At 43.2% G+C, this 25,715-nt stretch overlaps 1 protein-coding gene across 2 annotated transcripts in view; it reads left to right on the top strand.

Annotated features, from left to right (window-relative positions):
- The first annotated feature begins 6,641 nt into the window (after window positions 1-6,641).
- The window catches only part of Ythdf2 (YTH N6-methyladenosine RNA binding protein 2), a 25,012-nt gene continuing 5,938 nt past the window's right edge, over window positions 6,642-25,715 (top strand). Inside the window, exons 1-4 of one of the 2 annotated variants that reach the window (XM_021200105.1) lie at window positions 6,642-7,048; window positions 7,508-7,532; window positions 8,144-8,223; window positions 13,293-14,876. In XM_021200105.1, the coding sequence (XP_021055764.1) occupies window positions 7,022-7,048; window positions 7,508-7,532; window positions 8,144-8,223; window positions 13,293-14,876 (1,716 nt within the window). In that variant the 5' untranslated portion in view covers window positions 6,642-7,021. The remainder of the gene's footprint in view (window positions 7,049-7,507; window positions 7,533-8,143; window positions 8,224-13,292; window positions 14,877-25,715) is intronic. The other variant, XM_021200104.2, reaches the window with a different exon arrangement.

Below are 25,715 nucleotides of genomic sequence, written 5' to 3'. Positions count from 1 at the left end.
TGCCCTGGGTTCTCACACATCTCTGGTCTCCTGAGAGCCACAGCTTAGCACACGTTGTGTATGGACCTGTCACTAGTGTGAGAACAGGATGATCAGTACATGTGAATGTGTGTAAACCAGTGAAGGTAGCCGGCAATGGGGGCCTACACCTGCAATCCCCCTTAAGACCCGTTCCTAGGAATCCAAACTGGAAGTCAGCTGCAGTGCTTGCTTGCATCGCTAGCACTCAGGTGGCCAAGGACCTGAACCTCAAAGACAGTGCTGGCTACATACTGAGTCGGAGGTTAACCAGGTCTATGTGAGTCCCTGCTTCAAACAGAAACAAATGCAACGGCTACCAGAGGTTCTGATAACAGTGTTTCCTCCCAGACTGGCCTCTTCACAGGCTTCAGCTCTGTGTGGCCAACCCACATCTCCTGATCTTGGCAGTGTATGGTTCTGCTTCTGCAGGCTCTTACATCACCCCACAGATGTGCCCAGCTCCCTCCCCCCCTCCTTCCCAGTCTCTGTTCACATGCTGTCTTGTTAGAGAAGGCTTTCCTACCGCCAACCCTATGAAAAATGGCCACTTCCTCCTGTCCCTTGCTTGCCCTCTGCTTCCTATTTTTGTTCATTCTACTTTGCTTTATTTCTGTTTGTTTGTTTTTTTAAGATTTATTTATATGACTACACTGTAGTTGTCTTCAGACACACCAGAAGAGGGCATCCGATCCCATTACAGATGATTGTGAGCCACTATGTGGTTGCTGGGAATTGAGCTCAGGACCTCTAGAAGAGCTCTTAACTGCTAAGCCATCTTTCCAGTCAGTTGTTTTGAGACAGGTCTTTCCATGTAGCTCTGGCTGTCCTAGAACTGGCTGGCCTTCAACTGAGACCTGTGCCTGCCCCTACTTCCCATGTGCCCCTATTTCTGACCCAGGCTATACTAAAAAAAAAAAAAAAAAAAAAAAAAAAAAAGGAATTAAAACTAGACTATGAGCTAGGCATAGTGGCACATGCCTTTAGTCCCAGGTGGACAGCAGAGCTGGGTGGACTTAGGCCAACCTGAGTGGCATAGCAATACCTTATCTTAAAAGATTTTTTTTTCTGAGTACAATGCTACATACCTTTATTTCCAGCACTCAAGAAGCAGAGACTAGTGGTTGAGTGAGTTCCAAACTAGCTTTATCTACACAGGGAGTTTTACCAGCCAGGGCTACATAATGAGATACTTCCTCAAAATAAAATAAAATAAGTGAAATAGTAAAATAAAACTTGAGACAACTTGAGACAAGGTTCCTTGTAGCCCCGGCTCCATGCAACTTGTTATATAGCTGTGGTTGACCTTGCCTCTCCCTAAATCTTGACTCTACCTCCCAAGAGCTCAGATTATGCCCATGTGCCACCACAGGCCGATATGAAGACTCATTCCTTTCTTTTACTTCCTTCTTCTAGATTCCTAACTGAATCCAAGACTTTCTTTCATTATATGTTTGTTTGAGACTGGGTCCCTTTGTGTTGTTCTGGCTGTCTTAGAACTCAGAGAAATCTCCCTGCCTCTGCCTCCTTAAACGCTAGGATTAAAGGCATAGACTACCATGCCTGCCTTCTGGGTTTGTTTGTTTGCTTGTTTGTTTGTTTGTTTGTTTTCTCAGATCAGCTTTCTCTGTGTAGCCCTGGCTGTCCTGGAACTTGCTCTGTAGACCAGGCTGGCCTTGAACTCAGCACTGAAGGAAATCAAAATCAGTAGAAAACCGAATCAGATAGAAACAGCCTATAATCCCAGTCCTTTGGGAACCTGAGGCAGGAGGATCAAAAATTCAAGGTCTAGCTGGGCTACTGAGGAATTCAATGGTTAGGTACAGTATTGTTGATCCCAGTATTCCAGAGGCAGAGGCAGGCAAATCTCTATGAGTTCAAGGCCATCCTACTTTTCAGAGTGAGTGCCAGGACAGCTATATGTTCCAGGACAATATATGTTTCAAAACCAAACCAAACTAATTAATAAATTAGCTAAAATACATTTAACAGAGTGTGGTGGTCCTCGGGTTTTTTTTTTAAAGATTTATTTATTTATTATATGTAAGTACACTGTAGTTGTCTTCAGACACTCCAGAAGAGGGCGTCAGATCTTGTTACGGATGGTTATGAGCCACCATGTGGTTGCTGGGATTTGAACTCCGGACCTTCAGAAGAGCAGTCGGGTGCTCTTACCCACTGAGCTATCTCACCAGCCCGGTCCTCGGTTTTTAATCTCAGCACTCGGGAGTCAGCAGAGGCAGATGGAGTTTTATGAACTTGAGGCCAGCCTGGTCTACACAGAGTGATCCTCTCTCAAAAACAAAACAAAAAAGTTTTTTTTTGGTTTTTCGAGACAGGGTTTCTCTGTATAGCTCTGGCTGTCCTGGAACTCACTTGGTAGACCAGGCTGGCCTCGAACTCAGAAATCCGCCTGCCTCTGCCTCCCGAGTGCTGGGATTAAAGGCCTGCGCCACCAGGCCCGGCTAACAAAAAAGTTTTATGTGTTTGAATGTTTTACGTGCATGTATGTAAATATACCAGAAGCCACATCAGATCCCATACATCAGGTCCCCTGGATTTAGAGTTAACAGATGGTTGTAGCCTCTGTATGATGCTGGAGATCAAACCTAGGATTCTACAAGAGCAACAAGTGCTTTTAAAAGCCGGGCCGTCTTTCAACCTCCACTGAGATTTTTATTTTTTAGAGTTTATTATTATTATTATTATTTAATTTATTTATTTATTATACATAAGTACACTGTAGTTGTCTTCAGACACACCAGAAGAGGGCGTCAGATCTCATTACGGATGGTTGTGAGCCACCATGTGGTTGCTGGGATTGGAATTCAGCACCTTTGGAAGAGCAGTCAGTGCTCTTAACCGCTGAGCCACCTCACCAGCCCCAGAGTTTATTATTTTTAAAGTTTACTTATTTATTCTTTTTGTCTTTTTTCTTTTCTTTTCTTTTCTTTTCTTTTCTTTTCTTTTCTTTTCTTTCTTTCTTTCTTTCTTTCTTTTTTTTTTTTTTTTTTTTTTTTTTTTGAGACAGGGTTTCTTTGTATTTGTATAGCCCTTGGTGTCCTGGAACTCACTCTGTAGACCAGGCTGGCCTCGAACTCAGAAATCCGCCTGCCTCTGCCTCCGGAGTGCTGGAATTAAAAGCGTGCACCACTGCGCCCAGCCTTTACTTTATTTTTAATTGTGTGTGTATGTGTGTATTCCACATGTATATGGGTGCATATGGAGACCAGATTCTCTCCAGTCCCTGTGGATTTTAGAGAGACTCTCATGTAAACAAGATTGCCCTTGAAGGTATCCTGCCTCTACCTCCTACATACTGGTATTATAGGCATGGCCCACTATGACTGGTTAGACCTCTGTTGTGTCTACAGGTGAGTTTACACTGGATTTGCTGCCATTATTTTTGACCTAGATTTAGTGTCATGATCTTCTAATCCCTAATCTTTTCCCACAGTGCACTGGGAAAAGATTACTATACTTTTAACCTTTTATTGGCCGACCAAAATTTGTAGCAAAAGAATGAGGTCCTTCCAGCTTTTCTTGCTTAATTCTCCAGTCTCACGCGGTGCCACCCTCCCTCTAGTCCTGAGCCAGCTATGGCAACTTCTTATCAGTCCCTACTGGTGCCCGCCTCTTCCTCATTTAGGGTCTTTGCATATCATGTGTTCTTACTAGCTTCCTTCCTTGTCTGGTTAATAACTCTCTTTAAGTCCGCCTGGGTTACAGCTCACTCCTCAGTGAACACTTGCATGCGTTTCTGAAGAGGTCACCTGCCTCTACTTCCTCATTGCACTTTGCACAGTGATAGTTGAGTCACTTCGAATAACTATTTGCATGCTCTCAATGTCCTTAAGTAGTCTATAAACTCCAAGGGAAAGTGAACTGTAAGCCTTTCTCCCCTAGCACATTTCTTAGTGCTCAGTAGGTACTGTTGAAACGCTCCAGTGGCAGACCCTAGACTAGAACTCATGAGTTCCCACGTAGTAGTCTCTAAGCCTTAAAATACTATCATCTGCTCCAGCCTTCCCTTTCTGCTTCCCAGGGATTACACATATCAGTTTGGTATGTTCTGTTTATTTAGGAGTCTGTGAAACCAATCTGGTAAAAGAACCCAGGGTTAGCATTACTCTTTCCACAAGGATATTTTAGCATTTAACTGGGAACTCCTGCAGAAAAGGTAGGATCTCACAGGAGCTAATTAAGGCTCCCTGTAGCTGAAGAAACTGTCAGAAGCACTCCCCCTGACCCTCATCTCTTCAGGAGATCACACGAAAGGAACCTACAGCATACCCAACATTTTCTAATGTTTTCAACTTATTCGTTTCTTTTTTGCTTTCATTTTTCTTAACCTTTATTTTTGTGACAAACTTGTTAGGCAGGTGGTATTATCCTCTGTCTTTTTTTTTTTTTTAAAGATTTATTTATTATATGTAAGTACACTGTAGCTGTCTTCAGACACTCCAGAAGAGGGCGTCAGATCTTGTTACGGATGGTTGTGAGCCACCATGTGGTTGCTGGGATTTGAACTCCGGACCTTTGGAAGAGCAGTCGGGTGCTCTTACCCACTGAGCCATCTCAGCTGCTTTTTTTTTTAAAGATTTATTTATTTATTATATGTAAGTACACTGTAGCTGTCTTCAGACACTCCAGAAGAGGGCGTCAGATCTTGTTACGGATGGTTGTGAGCCACCATGTGGTTGCTGGGATTTGAACTCCGGACCTTTGGAAGAGCAGTCGGTGCTCTTACCCACTGAGCCATCTCACCAGCCCGTTATCCTCTGTCTTAAGGGAGGGATAATAATTTTCCTAGTGTTGTACCTGGACTCAGGAGACCAGTGTTTAGACTCTCTCTCGCTCTCAGGAGATGACTTCTAGTCTAATTCTCTTTTTACAAAATCATGCGGCCTCTAAATGCAAGCAATTGCTGATACAGTTCATAGACAAAGCTGGGCCATGAGGTTGGCTGGCTAATTATCTCTCATAAAAAAGCATGACTAGGTTCCTCTCATTCAATTAGTGGGCGCTCCACCCTGAGATGTGACATTTTCCTAAGAGTTCTTCAACCTTGGTGTCTGATCTTACTCACTTAAGCCATCAACCTGAGTATAAGCAGACAAGAAATGCTTTGCACACTGAGTGGTTTATGAAGTAAAATCCAAGAGTCTTGGCTTTTTCCTCCTGAGTCTGTCAAATCTGAACCTTCTCTATCTAGCAAGCAGATGGCATTAGGTTAACTATTGCATTGCTCAGGTGTCTACCGACTGCAATAGTAAAACCTACTACTAAATATCCCTGTACAGAGTGATTTTTTTTTATTATTATCAAAATGCTTTTGGTGGTGCATGCCTTTGATAGCAGCATTTAGGAGGCAGAGGCAGGCAGAATTATGAGATTATGAGTTCCAGGCTAACCTGGTCTACCTAGTGAGTTCGAGGACAGCTAGAGAGGCATCTTGTCTCAAAACACAAACAAACAAACAAAAATGCCTTTGCTTATCCTTTGGATCTCCAGTGAATCTTAGTTCATGAATACATGATTTCTTTTTCTTTTTTTCTTTCTTCTTCTTCTTTTTTTTTTTTTTTTTTTTTGGTTTTTCGAGACAGGGTTTCTCTGTATAGCCCTGGCTGTCATGGAACTCACTCACTTTGTAGACCAGGCTGGCCTCGAACTCAGAAATCCGCCTGCCTCTGCCTCCCAAGTGCTGGGATTAAAGGCGGCACTACCACGCCCAGCCCATGATTTCTTTTTTTAGCTGTTGAAGGATGATATTATGTTGTTCTTTGTGTCAAAATCACAGATCTATTTAATAACTTGATAACTTTGGCAGCATGGTTAATCTTGCTTTTCCCAGCTGTAACATTGTTTGATAGGCACTTTGAACTTGTTGAAAGTCTCTAAATTTAATGTGTCAGAAAGCACTTAATGACAAAGCCCTGCACACTGGAATAGCGTTCATTTTCCTGTCCTCAGATCAAGAATATTTGCTCTTAGGGTCCGACAGACTTCATGAAAGTGTATGTGTCATTGCGTGCATACGGGTGAGGTGTCTTTTTTTCTTGGAAATAAAGTCCAGACTTTATTATATTATTTTGGGGTCACTGACTTCTCTGCAAAGAGACTGTCTATTTTTCTCCCTCAAAAGTCAAAGGGGTAAATGTCTTGTGCGCAGGGCAGTGAGGGCCGGCTTTTTAATATTTAGTGGAAGTACTGCTCCTGGGTGCTTTTTTCAAGTCCCTGAGGAAGGAAGGTGACAGTCTTAAGGAAGGGCGCGGGTGTCTTCTGGGCTGTCCTCCATGAAGTTTTCCCTGTGAGCTCTTAGGACCTCTCTTCTGGTTCCTTTTCAAATTGGGGGAGAGTTATCAAATGCAGTTAGGAGTTAGGGTTCAAGTCCTGCACGGAGTAGAAGCCTCTGCCACCTTAAGAATGGGACTTTTGCGTGTTTTCTTAAGATAAGGCAATTTTTCTCTAGGTGTTTGTCAAAAACAAAACAAAACAAAACAAACTCCAGTGGCGACCCCCCCCAGGGCCACCCAGGGCTCCAAGGCCCAAAGCGGCGGCGGTGGGGGCGGGGAGGCCGCGCGCGCCGCTTCCGCTCCTCCAGCCCAGCAGAGGGCGCCACGGGCGCGGCTCTCCCTTCCCGAGCTGCTCCGCGCCGGGCCCCTTCCGCGTGGGTCAGCGACTGTGAGAGTCAGCGCTCGCGCCGCGCGCGCCGCCCGCCTCTGCCGCTCGGCCTCCCCCATTCGGGCTGCGGAGGGGGCGGGCGCGCGCGCCGGAGCATAGAGACGGGCGTTGAGCTCGGCGGCCTAGAGCGTCGCCGGATCGGAGCCGGAGCCCGAGTCGCGCGCCGTGTCTCCGCTGCGTCCGCCGAGGCGAGGCTCCCGAGTGTCAGGGACAAAAGCCGCCGCCGCGCCCTCTGCTCCCGCCGTCGGGGCTCATCCGCCGCCGCCGCCGTCCCGACGAGGAGTCCGCCGCCGTCGTTCCCCGCGTGGATCCGTGAGCCATGTCGGCCAGCAGCCTCTTGGAGCAGGTACAGGCCGCAGCCCGCATGTCTCGGCCATTGTGTGAGGCGAGACGGGGCCCGACTAGGCCCCGGGCCCGCCGCTCCCGGCCGGGCCGCGGCGGGCGCCTCTCGCGGCTCGGGATTCGGGCCTCAGGCCGGCCGCGCCCTGAGTCTCCCCGCCCGGGCCGCTCTTCCCGCTCCTCCCCGGGCCGGCCCGGCCGCGCCGCGCTCCCTCCCTCCCAGTAGCGGCCCGGGCTTCCTTCCTCGTTTCCTTCTTCCCTCGTGTGGCTGCCGGGGTGGCCGGGGTGGCCGGGGTGGTCGGGGCTGCCCCGACGGCCTAGCGCTCTTCTCCGCCTCCCCCTCACCACGCGTCCCCCCCAGCCCGGTTCCTTTCTTCCCTGCTCGGGCCCCGCTTTCATTTGTCTTTTCCTTTTCCGTTTCCTTCCCGGACGACTTGCTGCTCGGCGACGTCCCCTCCTCCCGCAGAGACCAAAAGGTCAAGGAAACAAAGGTAAGGCCCCGCTCCGCCGGTGGCCGCCGGCCGGGATGGGGGTGGGGGGTCGGGGGGTCCCCGCCGGGCCGTGGGGGGCGGTGACTCGGGGACGCGCCCGGGGGAAAGGACCTTTCGGAAGCTGCTCGGATCGCAGGTGCCGCGCGCGGGGCGGTCGCCCCTTTTGGTGTGGCCCTGCAGCTGGCGGGCAGCTTTTTCGTTAACAACGAGTAATTCATGAGCGGCTGGGGGTGGAATGCATTTTGAGAAGCACCGGGTCCTTAGTTTTCCCGTAGGTCTTAGGAGCCCTTTGTGTTTCCTCCTCGTGGAGCACTTTCTGGAAGTCACTCACATGTGAAGGAAGGGTGGGGGGAGAGAATGCCGGAGGGAATTGAAATTCGAAGGAGCCAATGCACTGACCTTTTAAAAAGATCAGCTTGCTCCGGGGTGGAGAGACTCTTTTCACTGTCCGGCTCTTGCTTCAGCCCTGGCGCTCATCGTTATTCCCCGGAGTTTCAAACTAAGTGACTCTCGGAACTAGCATGCTTTCTTCCTGGTGAGGATGTAAACTGATGGGTTTGGAAGGGAGCTCGTCAGACCAGGGCATCACTAATTTGACTCTTCCGCTCTAGTACAAAATGGTTCTGTGCATCAAAAGGATGGACTAAATGATGATGATTTCGAACCTTACTTGAGCCCACAGGCAAGGCCGGTGAGTAGTTGCGTTCTGTATTACCTGAGGGGACAGTGCTATACGGGTAGCCTTTCTCTGCCCCGGCTCACTTTTGTGTTGGGGGGTGGCTGACTCTCCTAATACAACTTAATAATTTGTTATATAAAACATTAAAGATATAAGCTGTGTGGTCAACAAAGCATGTGCTCTGAGACTGTAGTACTGATAACGCTTGTTGTATAAGAGCTGTAATGCTGGCATGAGTAATTGCCCCTTGTTTGCCAGGAAAGGATTAGTGCACAGCTTAAGAATATTGGCCAAAGTTTAGCAGGAGCTCTAAAGAAAACAAAACCTTGTCTTTTAGGGAAATTGGGATGAAATGTAGTGAGGAAATTCTAGTGAATTGATCACCTGAACTATATAAAACTTACTATCCCTTTTGTCTCTAATGAGGCTCTTTGTGTATTAAAACTATTTCAAAGTGAGACAGTGGGGTGCTAGATGGTGATTTTCGGTTGTTTAGTATCTGTAGAGAACAACTTTGTGCATAGCTCTTTTGGCTGATGTGTTTGTGATATGGGAGGTTAAAACACTGTTGAACCCAGTTGACAAGAATGATTGCAGTTGCGGGTAGGCCAGGGGGAGGGCTTATGCATCAGTGTGTCCTTCTAGTGTAGTCCCCATTGCCACCAAGAAAAGTTTGAGATACATTTATTTTTGATGGGAGGATTAGTTGCATATGTATGTAGATACTCCTAATATGAATTGTATATATGAAATTGTTTGATTCACCAACTTTGTTTTCTCATCTTAGGACAGCCACAAAATTTTCGTTAACATAAATCCACAGATAAATGTATCCAAAAGAATTGAAGATTTTGATTTTAAGATGCTGGAGCATAGATTAAGAAGTTTGTGGAACATTGATATAAAAATTTGAACCTATTCTGTAGGAAAAAAAATATGGCTGGTTTTCAGTAACATGACATATATGTATGTATTCAGATTTGGACCTGATTGTTCCGTAAGATTTTTGAGATAGCTTATCTAAAAATTTTCATATTGAGAGTACAAAAAGTTTCCACACTGGCCAACCAGCCAATCAAAGAAGCAGAGACAGAAGTAGAGGAATGAAGTATTAATAATTGCTGTTAATGATGTAGTTTGCTTGCCTAATCATTGTAACTGAGTGGAAGCATTTAGGACCCATTCTAGGTAGTTCTTATAAAGTATTGTGTAATTCAGAGTGTGGAGCTCTGGCATGTGTAAACTTGCCATTTCAGGTATAGCCATTCACCCATGTCTTGGCATAATCTGTGCTAGTAAGAGCATTTTGTTTTCGTAGAGAAGCTGAAGCTTAATGACTTGAAACTTGAGGTATGGTTATAGGCCTTGAAGAACTATGGCTGATGTTGGTTCTTGTATATAATCTAGAGTAATTCACAGAGCTGGGTATTGTGCCTCATGCCTTTAACTCAAGGGCTAGGGAGACAGAGGCAAGTGGGTCTTTTATGTAGGAGCCCAGTTTGGTCTTAAGAATTCTGGGCTAACCTTGACCTGATTTTAGTCCCATCATTTGGGAGGTAGAGTAAGATGGGTCTCTGTGAGCTTGAGGCCAGCCTGCTCTACAAAGTTGGAGTTCCAGGGCAGCCAGGTCTGTTACACAGAGGTTTAAACTATATCTTTTTTTTTTTTTTTTTTTTAAAGAATTCTAGGCTAGCCATGACTACAGAATATGCTGTGTCTAACACAGGGCCTCCTACTAAATCTTTTCTTTTTTCTTTTTTGGCGGTGGGGGGGAGGAGGTCCTCCCTATGTAGTCTTGACTAGCCTCATACTTACTGAGATCTGTTTGCTTCTGTCTCCTTAATCCTAGGATTAAAGGCATAAGGCACCATACTTGGCTTTATCACAGTTGAAGATTTTATTGTATAGATGTATTTAGAGGCTAAAGAATACAGTTTATACTGTTTCCTGGCCTTGGTAATACAAGTTTAAGTACTAAGGTACTTAGTTTTTTATTTTTTGTTTTTCTTGAGACAGGGTTTCTCTGTATAGCCCTGACTGTCCTGGAACTCACTCTGTAGACCAGGCTGGCCTCTAACTCAGAAATTCCCCTGCCTCTGCCTCCCAAGTGCTGGGATTAAAGGTGTGCCCCACCACGCCTGGCTGATACTTAGTTTTCTAAGTCTCTTCAGGTTAAATCTACCTATTGGTAGCTAATGGATTAGTAAATAATGAGTGCCTTATGTTAGTGGAACTATTACAACTAAGGCCGAGTATTTTGAGTTGGGCTATGTATTTATGGGAATCAGTGTTATATACCTCTTGTTTTAAACTTGATTATTCTCTACACTGTAGGTTCATTTAATTAAGTTTTGACATAGGGTCTTAAGAGTATTACCCAGGCTGCCTTGGAAATATGTGTATGTACACCAGGTTGGCTTCCAATAATAGAGATTTACCTGTGTCTGCCTCTCCATTGCTGGGATGAAAGGCATATATACATCGCCATGCCCAATAGTTCTGCAGGAGTTTTTTTTTTTTTTTCAAAACCCAAACAAAACATCCAAAACTATCACAAAGATCAAGAATGATCAAGGCTTTCAAATAATAATAATCTGTATACTTGATATGAAGAGTAATTGTACATAATTTCATATTTCTGATTATTTAAGGTTATAGACTTATTTGTATTATATTTTTCTACTTCTAATGCAAAAGGTAGTGTGAATTTCAAATGGTAGTCATTCATTTTATAGATGAGAGGAAACGGGAACTAAACTCCCCCCCGCCCCCGAATCTTAAGTCCTTTGGAAACCACTATTTCCCTTCCAGATTCTTGCACCGTTTACTTAGTAAACATTGTTAGTTTATGAGGGAAGAATGCTTAGAACTAGACATTTGGAGTAGAACTTGAAATTCTAGTTCTTTCCATTTTGTTTTGTTTTCTCCAGTGTTTGTTTTCTGTCTGTCTGTCTGTCTTTCTTGTTTTTGTTTTTGTTTCTGTTCTGTTTCTGTTTTTCGAGACAGGGTTTCTCTGTATAGCTCTGGCTGTCCTGGAACTCACTCTGTAGACCAGGCTGGCCTCCAACTCAGAAATCCACCTGCCTCTGCCTCCCAAGTGCTGGGATTAAAGGTGTGTGCCACCACTACCCGACTCTCCATTTCTTACACACACACACACACACACACACACACACACACACACACACAAGAACTGGGCATATATGTGCTACCGTACAGATATGGAAGACAGAGAACAATTTGCAGAAGTTGGCTTTCTCTGTTCACCATGTGGGATCCAGATCTAACTCAGGTTCTTGAGCCTGACTACTGAGCCATCTCACCAAGCTTTGTTGTTTTACATCTCTCCTTATGTGGGTGTGGGCCTGCCATGGCATGTGTGTACAAGTCAGAGGGTAACTCCACAGTGCCAGTTCTTGTCGCCATATGAGTACTGGTGATTGAACTCCAGTTATCAAGCATGACAGTAAATATCTTTTACCATCTTTTGGCCCTCATTTTTAGGATTTATTAATTTTATGTTTTGAGTCTTTTGCCTGTGTGTGTGTGTGTATGTGTGTATGTATGTATGTATGTATCTGCATCACGTGTGTGCCTGGAGGTCAGAAGAGGTCATCAGGTTCTTGTTGGATGTGTTATCTGGTTTTGTTAGGTCTTAAATTTACTGTATAGCTAAGAAAGACCTTGAATTCCACCTTCATGCCTGTACCCCTCCCCCACTTTCCCCAATTGCTGGGATTATAGCATGTGCTATGAAGTCTGGCTCTTGTGCTAGGAAACTCGAACACTGATCTTGTATAATTCCCACCTTTTTTGGTTGTTGTTTTTGTTTTTCCAGACAGGATTTTTTCTGTGTAGCCTTGAATTTTCTGGAACTCACTTTGTAGGCCAGGCTGACCTCATACTCAGAGATCTGCCTACTTCTATCTCTCAAGTGCTGAGATCAAAGGTGTGTGCCACCACCATCCAGCAAAATCCCCACTTTTTAAATCTAAAACTAAGTAGTTTTAATGAAGACATCATCTCCACTGGACCTGGATTAGCAGGAATTAAAAGTTGTCCTACCTCTTTGGGAGATAGAATAAAATCCTGTTACGCTACACCAAGCTGGGCGTGGTGGTTCAAGCCTTTAATTCTAGCTCTTGGGAGGCAGAGGCTGGAGGATCTCTGGGAGTATAAAGCCAGCCTGGTTTGCCAGCTACATAGTAAGAACTTGTTTAAGAGCAACAGCATGTGTGTGTATAGATAGAGATAGGGGGGGGGTAACCACATATGTGCATTGCACAGAAGGAGGCATCAAATCCCTTGGGACTGGGGTAACATGGTTGTTAGCTGCTATGTGTGTGTGCTGGGAACCAAACCTGGATTTTCTAGAAGTACTCAAATGTTGTTAACTGTTGAGCCATCTGTCTGCCCCCAGTGGCACACTCCATTAATCCCAGCCAGGTCTGTATAGAAGATTTTAGAATAGTCAGAGCTACATAGTAAGACTGTCTTAAAAATGAACAACCACCAAAATGTATATTTACAGTATTTGTCATATGTTTCAGCTTGACTTTACATGTATACACAGAACTCAGATACGGTGTGACATGCTTATAATCCCAACACTTAGAACTGAGAGAGGGGGCTTTCCTTAAGTTTGAGGCCAGCTGGACTACATAGAATGTGAAAACTAGCAGCCCAAAAGGTTAAGCAGTTCAGTTACCGCATTAGATTCCATATAGTTGAAAAATGCCAGAAAGTTTACAGAAAGACCATGTGAATGGGCTACTCTTTTTTTTTGTTGTTGTTTTGTTTTGTTTTTCGAGACAGGGTTTCTCTGTATAGTCCTGGCTGTCCTGGAACTCACTTTATAGACCAGACTGGCCTCGAACTCAGAAATCCACCTGCCTCTGCCTCCCAAATGTGTTGGGATTAAAGGCGTGCGCCACCACACCCGGCTAGGCTACTCCTTTTTGTAGTGATGGCTCAAATCCTTAAGTTGTGAATGATGTGGAAGGAAAAGTCCTGCTAGTTATATTTTTATATATATCTGTCTATCTGTTGTTTTGATGTATCTGCCTTTTTTCCTTCCACAGAATAATGCATATACTGCCATGTCAGACTCCTACTTACCCAGTTACTACAGCCCCTCCATTGGCTTTTCCTATTCTTTGGGTGAAGCTGCTTGGTCTACTGGAGGTGACACAGCCATGCCCTATCTAACTTCTTATGGACAACTGAGCAACGGAGAGCCCCACTTTCTACCAGATGCAATGTTTGGGCAACCAGGAGCCCTAGGTAGCACTCCATTTCTTGGTCAGCATGGTTTTAATTTTTTTCCCAGTGGGATTGACTTCTCAGCATGGGGAAATAACAGTTCTCAGGGACAGTCTACTCAAAGCTCTGGATATAGTAGCAATTATGCTTATGCACCCAGCTCCTTAGGCGGAGCCATGATTGATGGACAGTCAGCTTTTGCCAATGAGACCCTCAATAAAGCTCCTGGCATGAATACTATAGACCAAGGGATGGCAGCACTGAAACTAGGTAGCACAGAAGTTGCAAGCAGTGTTCCAAAAGTTGTAGGCTCTGCTGTTGGGAGTGGGTCCATCACTAGTAACATTGTGGCTTCTAGCAGTTTGCCTCCAGCTACTATTGCTCCTCCAAAACCAGCATCTTGGGCTGATATTGCTAGCAAGCCTGCAAAACAGCAACCTAAACTGAAGACCAAGAATGGCATTGCAGGATCAAGTCTTCCACCACCTCCAATAAAGCATAACATGGATATTGGAACTTGGGATAACAAGGGTCCTGTGGCAAAAGCCCCCTCACAGGCTTTGGTTCAAAATATAGGTCAGCCAACCCAGGGATCTCCTCAGGCTGTTGGACAGCAGGCCAATAATAGCCCACCAGTGGCTCAGACATCAGTAGGGCAACAGACGCAACCATTGCCTCCACCTCCACCACAGCCTGCTCAGCTCTCGGTCCAGCAACAGGCAGCTCAGCCAACTCGCTGGGTAGCACCTCGGAACCGTGGCAGTGGGTTCGGTCATAATGGGGTGGATGGTAATGGAGTAGGACAGTCTCAGGCAGGTTCTGGATCTACTCCTTCAGAGCCTCACCCAGTGTTGGAGAAACTTCGGTCCATTAATAACTATAACCCTAAAGATTTCGACTGGAATCTGAAACATGGCCGGGTTTTCATCATTAAGAGCTACTCTGAGGACGATATCCACCGTTCCATTAAGTATAATATCTGGTGCAGCACAGAACACGGTAACAAGAGACTGGATGCCGCCTATCGTTCCATGAATGGGAAGGGTCCTGTGTACTTACTTTTCAGTGTCAACGGCAGTGGACACTTCTGTGGAGTTGCAGAGATGAAATCTGCTGTGGACTACAACACATGTGCAGGTGTGTGGTCCCAGGACAAATGGAAGGGTCGTTTCGATGTCAGATGGATTTTTGTGAAGGACGTTCCCAATAGCCAACTGCGACACATTCGTCTAGAGAACAACGAGAATAAACCAGTGACCAACTCTAGGGACACTCAGGAAGTGCCTCTGGAAAAAGCTAAGCAGGTGTTGAAAATCATAGCCAGCTACAAGCACACCACTTCGATTTTTGATGACTTCTCACACTATGAGAAACGCCAAGAGGAAGAAGAAAGTGTTAAAAAGGTAAAGGAGCTTATCATTGAGACCATGGGGAAGGAGGAGGCCTTAGAAAGGATAAAAAAGGTATTGTAGTGACTGAGTGGTTAATAAAAGCTCTGTAAATAATGGTGTGATTTAGCAGCTTAAGGCTTTATGGGAGTATAATTGGTCTTTTGAACCCTAGTGTGAAGGAATGTAAGCATTAGTGGAGAGCAGAAACAATACAATGTGAACTTAACTGGTATAGACAGGTAATTGTAAAGATACAAAAGGGTAATTGAAGTGGTGTGATGGGAAGGGACGATGGGGATGTAATTACAGAAAATAATGAAAGTTCTGTGTTGGAGTTGGTCTGTGCCTTTGACCATTTTTTTGTTATTTTCAAGAATTGGTGTGTTCCTGCCCTGAAATCTGCCTGCTTCTGACAGTTGACAGTATTATTTTTCAGAACTTTGTTTTCCTCTTTGTAATGCTCACTTTATTTAGTTCTTTCTTTTTAGTGATAGGGACTGTACCAAGTATATGCTAGGCAAGCCCTCTGTCAATGAACCACACCCCCAGCTGTAAGAAAGTTACTGTTTATTATATAAAACTTTAAAAACAGCATTGGAGAGGCTGGAGAAATGGCTCAGCATTTCAAAAGCACTAGCTGTTCTTGCAGAGGATCAGTTCAGTTCCTATCACCCACATGGTGGCTCATAACCATCCATAACCACAGTTCCAGTGGAACCAGCAGGCACATATGTGTGCCATATCTGTTCTTATAAAAATTCATATACATAAAATATCTTTAAAAACCCCAAAAACTGAACATTAGGAAAGCTATCTCTTGGCTTTAACATTTTATTACTCAATCACTTTCTCTTGATTTTTCTTTACATAGTGGAAAGAGTGATAGAAAATGGATCCCAATTAGACTAATTTATTTGAAATAGTGCTTGTTCTGGAAATACTATGTATATATAAATTTTAGGACTACAGTGGGGGTGTTTGTTTTGTGGTTTTTGTTTGTTTGGTATCTTAGGGTTTTACTGCTGTAAACAGACACCATGACCAAGGCAACTCTTAGAGACAGTATATAATTGGGGCTGGCTTACAGGTTCAGCATTTCAGTCCATTATCATCCAGACAGGAATGGTGTAGGCAGAGCTAAGAGTTCTACATCTTCATCTGAAAGCTGCTAGTAAGAGGGTATTAAAAGCCCACACCCACAGTGACACACCTAATCCAAAGCTATAGCTCCTAATAGTGCCACTCCCTGGGCCAAGCATACAAACCATCACAGTTGGTTTTTTTTTTCCCAAGGGTTTATTTTCACTGTTCTAGAACTCAATTTGTAGATCAGATTGGCCTCATAGAGATCCGCCTGTCTCTGGCTTCTAAGTGCTAGGATTAAAAGTGTGCCCTACCATCGTCCAGCTGTTTGTTTTTTAAGTTTTATTTTTACTTCATGTGTATGGACCTGCATTTATGCATGTGCAACACATGCTTACTTGCAGAGACCAGAGGAGGGTATTAAGTATCCTGGAAATTGGAGTTACAGGTAGTTGTAAGCTCTGCTGTGTAGGTGTTGAAATTTAACCCAGTTTCTCAAGAACAGCAGCTAGTGATCTTAACAACTGATCCATCCTTCTAGCTTGTTTGCTATTTATTCATATTTTATTAACTTTTATGTGTACAGGTGTTTTGCTTGCATGTATGTATGTGTACTACATTCAGGCCTGGTTCACACAGAAACCCAAAGAATGTTTCAGATTCCATGAAACTGGACTTTATTGTTGATTTATTCTGACTTAATTTTTGTCCTGCTGGTAATTGAACCCATGGTTGACTTTTTTATTTTAAGTATTTATTATCTGTAAGTACACTGTAGCTGTCTTCAGACACACTGAAGAGGGCATCCGATCTCATTACAGATGGTTGTGAGCCACCGTGTGGTTGTGTGGATTTGGCCTTCAGAAGAGCAGTCGGTGCTCTTAACCGATAAGTCATCTCTCCAGCCCGACTGTTTAGACCAGTTCTCTGGATAGAATATACCTGAGTATATTAGGGAAACAACATTCTTACACTGAACTAAGCCCCTGGATTTATTTTGACTTTTAGTCAAGGTACTAAATTGGATTAAATTCATTGGAGTGGTTCAGGGATAGAGGGTCTCATATTTTAGACCTCAAGACTCATTAACTGAGAATGACTTTGAATCTGTGAAACTTTTTTTTTTTTTGTGAAACTTTTATTTGACTTTTGAGACAGGGTCTCACTGTAAAGTCCTCCATGGTCTGGAATTTACTTTGTAGACCAGGCTGGCCTTGAATTCACAGAGAACTATTTGCCTGTGCCGGGATAAAAGACATACAGCAACATACCCAGCCCTGAAATTAATGTATTTTTTAATATTTTAGTTTATTTTTAATTTTTTTTAGATTTATGTTTATTTTGCTCCTATACCTGTCTATACCAGTGTTATGGACAGTTGTGAGCTGCCATGTGAGTGCAGAGACTTGAACCCTAATCCTCTGTAAAACCAAATGCTCTTAAGTGCTAGGCTAGCTTGCTAGCCCCCTAAAATACATAGCCCAGGTTGGTCTTGAACTTGTGATCCCCCTGCCTGTGTATATCCTTCAGATACTACCCCCATGTGAGCTATCACAACTGTTTTTTTTTTTTTTTTAAGTTTATTTTAATTGATGATTGATTGAGTGTGTGTGTGTGTGTGTGTGTGTGTGTGTGTGTGTGTGTGTGTGTTATCTGTGCCTACATAGGGGTAGGGGGACACAGATACTCAGGTGTTTCTCACCCTCTACCTTTATTTTATATGTGTTCATGGACTCAAACTAGGTATCCTGGCTTATGTGGCTGGAACCTTTTTACCCATTTCTGCTATTTCTCCAAGTGCTGGACTACCGCCACTGCCACCATGTCCTGTTTGCATTGCTTGGGGTTGAGCTGAAGACTTTATTCACGCTAAGTTAGAGTTCTTCTGAGTCAGCCTCAGTTCTGATAATGAACTTTGTAATATAGTTGGGTGTAAGATTCTTTTTTTTTTTTTTTTTTTTGGTTTTTCGAGACAGGGTTTCTCTGTGTAGCCCTGGCTGTCCTGGAACTCACTTTGTAGACCAGGCTGGCCTCGAACTCAGAAATCCGCCTGCCTCTGCCTCCCCAGTGCTGGGATTAAAGGCATGCGCCACCACGCCCGGCTCTGGGTGTAAGATTCTTATCTTAGAACTAACTAGCTTTACACCTTTCCTAGAATGAATATAATAATAAAAGTTGTTAAATAGTGACTATGGGTAGGGGTGTAACTAGTAGAATGCTTGGGGACCATGCAACAAACCTTGGGTTCTATCCCCAGCATTATCCTCCTTTAAATAAAGAGGTAATGGTTCATTTCCAGAATTGTTTATAAAGACATAGATGATTGAGTATCCTGATTGTTCTCAGACTGGTGAACAAAACACCAGGTAAAAATTCAAGCTTTGATTATATTTGTGTCCACTTGCCTTTTGATGTTCTGTGGGAAGAGACTGGGGTTTTAGGAAGACTTACTGCTAGCTGTTTCCATTTCAGTCAGAATTGCCTGCTATATTGGTTGCTCCTCCTGTCTATGCATAACTGACTGTAATTTATTAATAGTTTATTAGGTTTCCAAGAAAGTTTCGTGAGAATGGGACTCAGAGCTCATCAAGGTCCGACTTTATGTGCGTGTGCCTATGTATTATTTACCAAATGACTGAAGACTTGATGGCATGTAGGGCAGGGATGCAGTGCCTTAAGAAGCTCTTAATTTACACTGAGGATGATATCACAGCTATTGTAAGGCCCATGATCATGATCAAACTGGTATCCTGGCAACCACACTGAAGTATAGACTGCTACTATTGCCAGTCATTATTATAGAATCATTCTGTCACCTGATGTTAATTTAGTATTCTGAAACCTTGAAACATTGTATCTGTCTGACTTTATAATTCCAGTAATTTTTAGTGAATCTTTGCATCTTTTGGGTTTCTTGTCCCACCTCACCCCTGCAATGCCTTGTCCCTAGCCCAGTTGGCTTCAACTTCTGATCCCCTTGTCCACACCTGAATGCTGGGATATTACAGGCCAACTGTGTCTTAGTTTGTAACTTCTTTTTTTTTTTTTTTTTTAAACTTTGTATCTAAAATATTTTTATTGTGTGAGAGAGAGTGTTAGAGTTGGGTGAGAGAGAGCAAGCACACCAATGTATGAAAGTGGAGGTTAGAGGCAATTTTTAGGGGGTGATTCTCTACTGAGTAGTAGGTCTCTAGGTTTGCCTTTACCTGTTGAGCCATCTCACTGCCTTGGTTCAGAATATCTTTTAGTGGCTTTGTAATCTGTTAAAATTTGTTGGTTGATTTTACTCTTCGAGACAGCCTGCTTATAGCTCTGGCTGGCCTTGAACTCATGTCAGTCTTTCTAATGAATCCTCTCAAGTGTTAGGATTCAAGTGAGAGATATTTCATACAGGTTCTGTATGTTCTTATTAAATGACTAGGGCAGAAATTACCATACTTGCCCAGAATTGTGGCAAATGCCTTTACACAGAATACTCAGGAGGCAGATGGGTTGAATGAGTTTGAAGCCAGCCTGATCTCCTTAGTGACTTCCAGGATAACCAGGGCTACACAGTGAAGCTTTGTCTTAAAAAAAGAAAGAAGCTGGGCAGTGGTGGCACACGACTTTAATCCCAGCACTTGGGAGGCAGAGGCAGGCAGATTTCTGACTTTGAGGCCAGCCTAGTCTACAAGCAGAGGTTGATCCCTTTCTGCTTTTCTGTAGCCACTATTGACCTTACATCTGCAAATGAGCCAGGAAGAAAAGAACTTAGCTCCAACAAAGGTAGTGCGTGTCTGGGTAATACTTTGCACTGCTGAGTAAGCCCCAGCAGACCTGATGTTAAGGATAATTAGAACATGAGGTCACCTGAAATGCTTCAGAACAGTGTATATTAAAATGCTGACACTGGCCAACAAGATGGTTCAATGGCTAAAGGACTGTGTTGGCCTGGCAACCTGAGGTCAATTCTTAGACCCCATGTTTTTATTGTTTTTTTTAAATGGTAGAACAAAAAACTTCTTGAAGATGGCTCAACGGTTGAGAGCATGTACTGTACTGCACTTAGCAGAGGACCCGAGGTTATGCTGGGAGGCTGACAAACTACAGTAACTTCAGCTCAAAATTAGTGCCTCCGAGGGTACCTGTACTCTCACTTACATAGACACACACATAATTAAAAATAAAATCTTTCATTAAAAAGTGGAGTGTGATAAAGGAAGATACTTGATGTCAACCTCCAGCAGAGACAAGCACACCTACAACTCATTCAGCTGTACATGTGCATAAAACAAAAAATATGGAGGAGGGAACTACCTTTAAAATTTTCCCTGAGAGGCCCGGCGGTGGTGGCGCACGCCTTTTTGGTTCCAGCATTTGGGAGGCAGAGGCAGGCGGATTTCTGAGTTTGAGGCCAGCCTGGTCTACAAAGTGAGTTCCAGGACAGCCAGGGCTACACAGAGAAACCTTGTCTTGGAAAACAACAAAAAAAAAACCCCAACAACAACAAAAAACAACAACAACCAAAATTTTCCCTGAGATGCTGGAGAGATGGTTCAGTGGTTAAGAGCACTGATTGCTCTCCGGAGTTCAATTCCCAGGACCCACATGGGGGCTCACAACCATCTGTAATGGGATCTGATGGCCTTTTCTGGTGTGTAGTTGAAGACGACAGTGTACTCAGATATATAAAAATAAATACTTTAAAAAAAAAAAAAAAGGCTAATCCAAGTTGGAGTTGTTGGACATAGAGGAAACTGATCTTTTCGACTTACTTGCATTTAGTCTGCTCTCTATAGCTGTGGTTTCTGTATCTGTCAGTTCAGCTAGCAGGATTGGAAATATTTAAGATCTGGTAGTGCAACTTGGTAGTAATTAGTACATACAATGTACTGAGGTAAGTCTCTTTCACTTATAGCCTTGTCATTGTCCCTAAACAGTATAGTATAGTAGTTATTTACAGAGCATTTACATTTGATACTATGTGATTTAGGGGTGATTTAAAGTGTATCAGGTATGTTGCTTAGTGGTGAAATGTTGGCAGAACATTTTCAAAGTCTACTGTCTTCAGTAACACAAGAAAATTTGTTGGTTGTGTGCAAACAGTACCATTTTCTTTATTACTGACTTTTATACTGTGCTATTTTCTGTAAGGTACTTGATTATCTTGGATTTTTTTTAGATGATGGGAGAAATCCCTAGAATCCCCATGGACTTCAGATTGTAATTTTTGTTTAATTTTTGGGATAGGATCTCATATATCCCAGAATATATGGGCATCCTTGTTATATGGGCAAGGGTGACCTTGAGCTTATTATCAAGCTTCTGCTTTCTAGATGCTGGGATTACAGGCTTCTACTACCATGCCTGATTTTCTGTGGTGTTGAACCCAGCACTATGTGCATACAAAACGGATACTACCAGCACTGTTACATCCCCGATCCTCTTGTGGGTCTTAACAAACATCAGAAAATGCTTGCTAGATAGACAAATTTGGTCCTATCACTTTTTCATGTAAGATTTGACTTCATGTGAATTTATTTATAGATTTATCTGTTTTGGAGACAGAGTCTCAAAGTTTTATTTATTTTATGTATGTGAGTACACTATAGCTATACAGATGGTTGTGAGCCTTCATGTGGCTGTTGGGAATTGAATTTTAAGACCTCTGCTCGCTCCAATCAACCCTGTTCACTTAATCCCTTCTCATTCTGGGCCAAAGATTTGTTTATTATTATACATAAGTACACTGTAGCTGACTTCAGACCTACCAGAAGAGGGCATCAGATCTCATTACAGGTGGTTGTGAGCCACCATGTGGTTGCTGGGATTTGAACTCAGGACCTTTGGAAGAGCAGTCAATGCTCTTTAACTACTGAGCCACCTTGTCAGCCTGGGTCTCACTGTTTAGATAGAACACTGTATAGATCAGGCTGCCTTCAAACTCACAGGGATCATCTGCCTCTGTCTCGGCCTCCTGAGTGCTGGATTAAAGGTGTGAGCCACTGCACCCTACATGAACTTTAAAGAAAATATTTATGAAACTGGAAAAATGGCTCAAAAGATTTAAGAGCAGCCAGGTTCAGTTTCTATCAACCACATGATAACTCACAGTCATCTTAACTCCCAGTTCCACAAGACATGACACAAAAGTAAAATAAATAATTTTTTAAAAACTTATGTTTTATGTATATCTGAGCCTGAATGTGTCTGTACTTATATGCAGAACCTGAAGAGGTCAGAAAAGGGGCCAGATCTCCTGGAATTTGATGAAAGTTTCAAGGGTTGTGATTTAATGATAGGCAGGAAGAATAAAAAAGAATGCAAACTGTTGACTGAGATGTCATAAGACTGAGTGGAAAGCTGTAGTTTACTCCTAGTTTACATCCAAACTATAAGGTCAGGTCATCTCATTGGCAGAGTGCTAGTTAGACGTAGACAAGTTCTTGGGTAATTTATATCAAAAAATATTTAAGGTCCTTCCAGCAGAGGGATAAGGAAGTGGCACTGGGTAGATACGGAGAGAATAGCACAGTATAAATCCTTCCCATCTCCTAGAGATATGGATTTAAGGTTTGTTTTGTTTTGTTTTGTTTTTTAAGTTTGAGAAAAAGCATTGATGTGGGTATTCGGAGGAATATTCTACAGCACACATGCAGGTCAGAGAACAAGCTTTTGAGCTAGATTCTTCCTCTACTTTTATGTAGGCTTTGGAGGTTGAATTTGGTTGTCAGGCTTTGTTTTGTTTTCTCTTTGTAGACCAGGTTGGACTTGGACTCAGGTCCACTTGCCTCTGCCTCCCTTTGCTGAGGTCAAAGGTGTGCGCCACCTCACCCAGCAGTTCTCAGGTTTCTGAAGCAAGGGCCTTCACTTGCTGAGCTCTGTCTTATGGGTCCTCTTGTGTGTGTGCTTAATCTTTATGTGTATGAATGTTTTGCCTGTGTGTATGTCTGTGCACCAAGTATGTGCAGAGCCTGTGGAGCATAGAATAGGGTGTTTGTTCGTCTGTCCCCTATGGTTGTGAGCTGCTGTGTGTCAAACCAAGGTCCTCTGGAAGAGTAGCCATAGCCAGCATTCTTTTTTTTTTTTTTTTTTTTTTTTTTTTTTTTTTTTTTTTTTTTTTTTTTTGTGATTTTTCGAGACAGGGTTCCTCTGTATAGCCCTGGCTGTCCTGGAACTCACTTTGTAGACCAGGCTGGCCTGAACTCAGAAATACACCTGCCTCTGCCTCCCGAGTGCTGGGATTAAAGGCGTGCGCCACCACGCCCGGCTATTTTCTTTATTTACATTACAAATGCTATCCCGAAAGTTCCCTATACCCACCCCCGCCCCTTAGCCAGTATTCTTATTTGCTGAGGAATATTCATATATTCATTCTCATTCATTCCCTCCTTCCCTCCCTCGGTTGGATTACAGTTGGAATACGTAGTTCTGGCTGTCCTGCAACAACTCACTGGCCAGATCTGTCTGCCTCTGCCTCCTGAGCCCTGGGAAAAGGTGTGCCTTTCACCATACCTGGCTCTTGCTATCTTTGAGATGGGGTTTTATTGTAGCTGATGCAGGATAACATTTGTGTTGTTTGAAAGGGTTTACGGCTAATTTTTATAGGTAGATTCTATCCAGTTACTTAAGTTTTACTAGAGAAGCATTCTAGGCATTTCTTAGAGATTTATAAGTGAAGAGCCATGTGCATTGGTATATACCTGTAGTTCCTGCTACTTCAATGGCTGAGATGCAGATAGACTTGAGCTCAGGAGTTTGAGGCAAGCATGGAGAGAGTTAGTTGTCTGTCCCTCTCTCCTCCATTTGAGACCAGTTTAGACAGAACAAGTGAGGCTGTGTGTGGATGGTGCTGTTGCCTCTGGCTCTGAAATGGCTTTTTCTTTTTCTTTTTTTCTTTAAATAAAGATTTATTTATTATTATACATAAGTACACTGTAGCTGTCTTCAGATGCGCCAGAAGAGGGCGTCAGATCCCATTATGGAATTACAGGTGGTTGTGAGCCACCATGTGGTTGCTGGGATCTGAACTCAGGACCTTCGGAAAAACAGTCGGTGCTCTTATCCGCTAAGCCATCTCGCCAGCTCCTGAAATGGCTTTTAATGTTTAAAAAGTGTGCCAAATGTGTATGACTGTCTGAAGAAGCCAAAAGTAAGTGTCAGATCTGGAGGTGGAGTTATAAACACTTGTAAGCCACCTTGCTAGGTATTAGGAGCCATCTTTCCAGTGCTTGTCCCTCTCTCCCATTTGTAGGTTTTTTTTTTTTAAGATTTGTATGTATGTGAGTACACTGTAGCTAACTTTAGACACACCAGAAGAGGGTGTCAGATCTCATTACAGATGGTTGTGAGCCACCATGTGGTTGCTGGGAATGGAACTCATGACCTCTAGAAGAGCAGTCAGTGCTCTTAACAGTTGAGCCATCTATCTCTCCAGCCCCCATTTGTAAGTTTTAAACATGAAAATTGAGTGCCCCTTAGATATCCTGTGACTTAGATATGTGACTTTAAAAGTTGTAGAGGTGTTCATTTGCTTTAGAAAGGGTTTACTCAGCTGGGAGTGGTGGCGCAATCCTTTGATCCCAGCACTTGGGAGGCAGAGGCAGGCGGATTTCTGAGTTCAGGCCAGCCTGGTCTACAAAGTGAGTTGCAGGACAGCCAGGGCTACTCAGAGAAACGGGGAAAAAAGGGGGGGGGGTTACTCTAGCTCAACCTAGCCTTTAGTTCACTTTATAGTTTGAGGGTAATCTTGCATAAAAGATCCTGTCTCCACTTCCCAACTACTGGGATGCTTGTGCCATTGTGCTCTGCCTGATAAAATTGTTTGTGAAATCATTGCAGTTCACATGTAGCTCTTTGTTAGTAGAGGGGTCAAGTAATGATTCTGACAATAGTCAGGTTTGGCAAACAGTTTCATTCAGTTTAGAAATAGTACTTTAAATTTTTACTTTTAGTTCCACTTTAAAAGTTCTGCTTTATCATACACCTGAGAAATTGTCAAGTTTACTTAGGGACTTGAACAGATTTTGGGCTTTCAATTAAATGTGTACAGGAGTTAAGCTACCAAATACTAGTCTTGGAAAATAATGAGACAGTAGGAAAGTGAGGGGGTTTATATGCATGTTTTTGTACTGGCTATGTTGTTTAGCGCAGGCTAGCCTTGAACTCCTAGCATTTTTACCCTGCATTAGCCTCAGAATGCTGGAATTACAGGTTGAGCCAGCATGTTATAAATAAGTTATTAATAAATGTGTTTATTTCACCCTGGTATTCCCAGAACTTTAAACAGTTCTGTGACTGAAGATGGGATGGGAAGATAAAAGATATTTTTCATAAGCTATTTCAGCTTTCCTTTAAAGCTGGAAACTGATAGAGCTGTACTTCTTGGCCTGTGGAAGGGAAGCTTGGTAGTAGTTTAGTCATTCTGTTAGATTCATCCAGTCAACAGTGTTGGGCTTATTCATTCACAACACCTGAGTACAACTTGATTACTATTCAGAAATATTCAGATTTATGGGGGAGGTCACATTTTTAGCATTAATAAAATTATATCCCATGAATGTGTATATGACTCAGTTGTGTTTTATGAACACTTAGAAGTAGAGAAAAGGGGGCTGGTGAGATGGCTCAACGGGTAAGAGCACCCGGCTGCTCTTCCAAAGGTGCAGAGTTCAAATCCCAGCAACCACATGGTGGCTCACAACCATCAGTAACAAGATCTGATGCCCTCTTCTGGAGTGTCTGAAGTCAGCTACAGTGTACTTACATATAATAAATAAATAAATCTTA

The sequence above is a fragment of the Mus pahari genome, chromosome 6, assembly GCF_900095145.1.
Source record: "Mus pahari chromosome 6, PAHARI_EIJ_v1.1, whole genome shotgun sequence".
Lineage (NCBI taxonomy): Eukaryota > Metazoa > Chordata > Mammalia > Rodentia > Muridae > Mus > Mus pahari.
The sequence above is the reverse complement of the archived record's forward strand: the minus strand, read 5'-3'. Positions and strand labels throughout refer to the sequence as shown.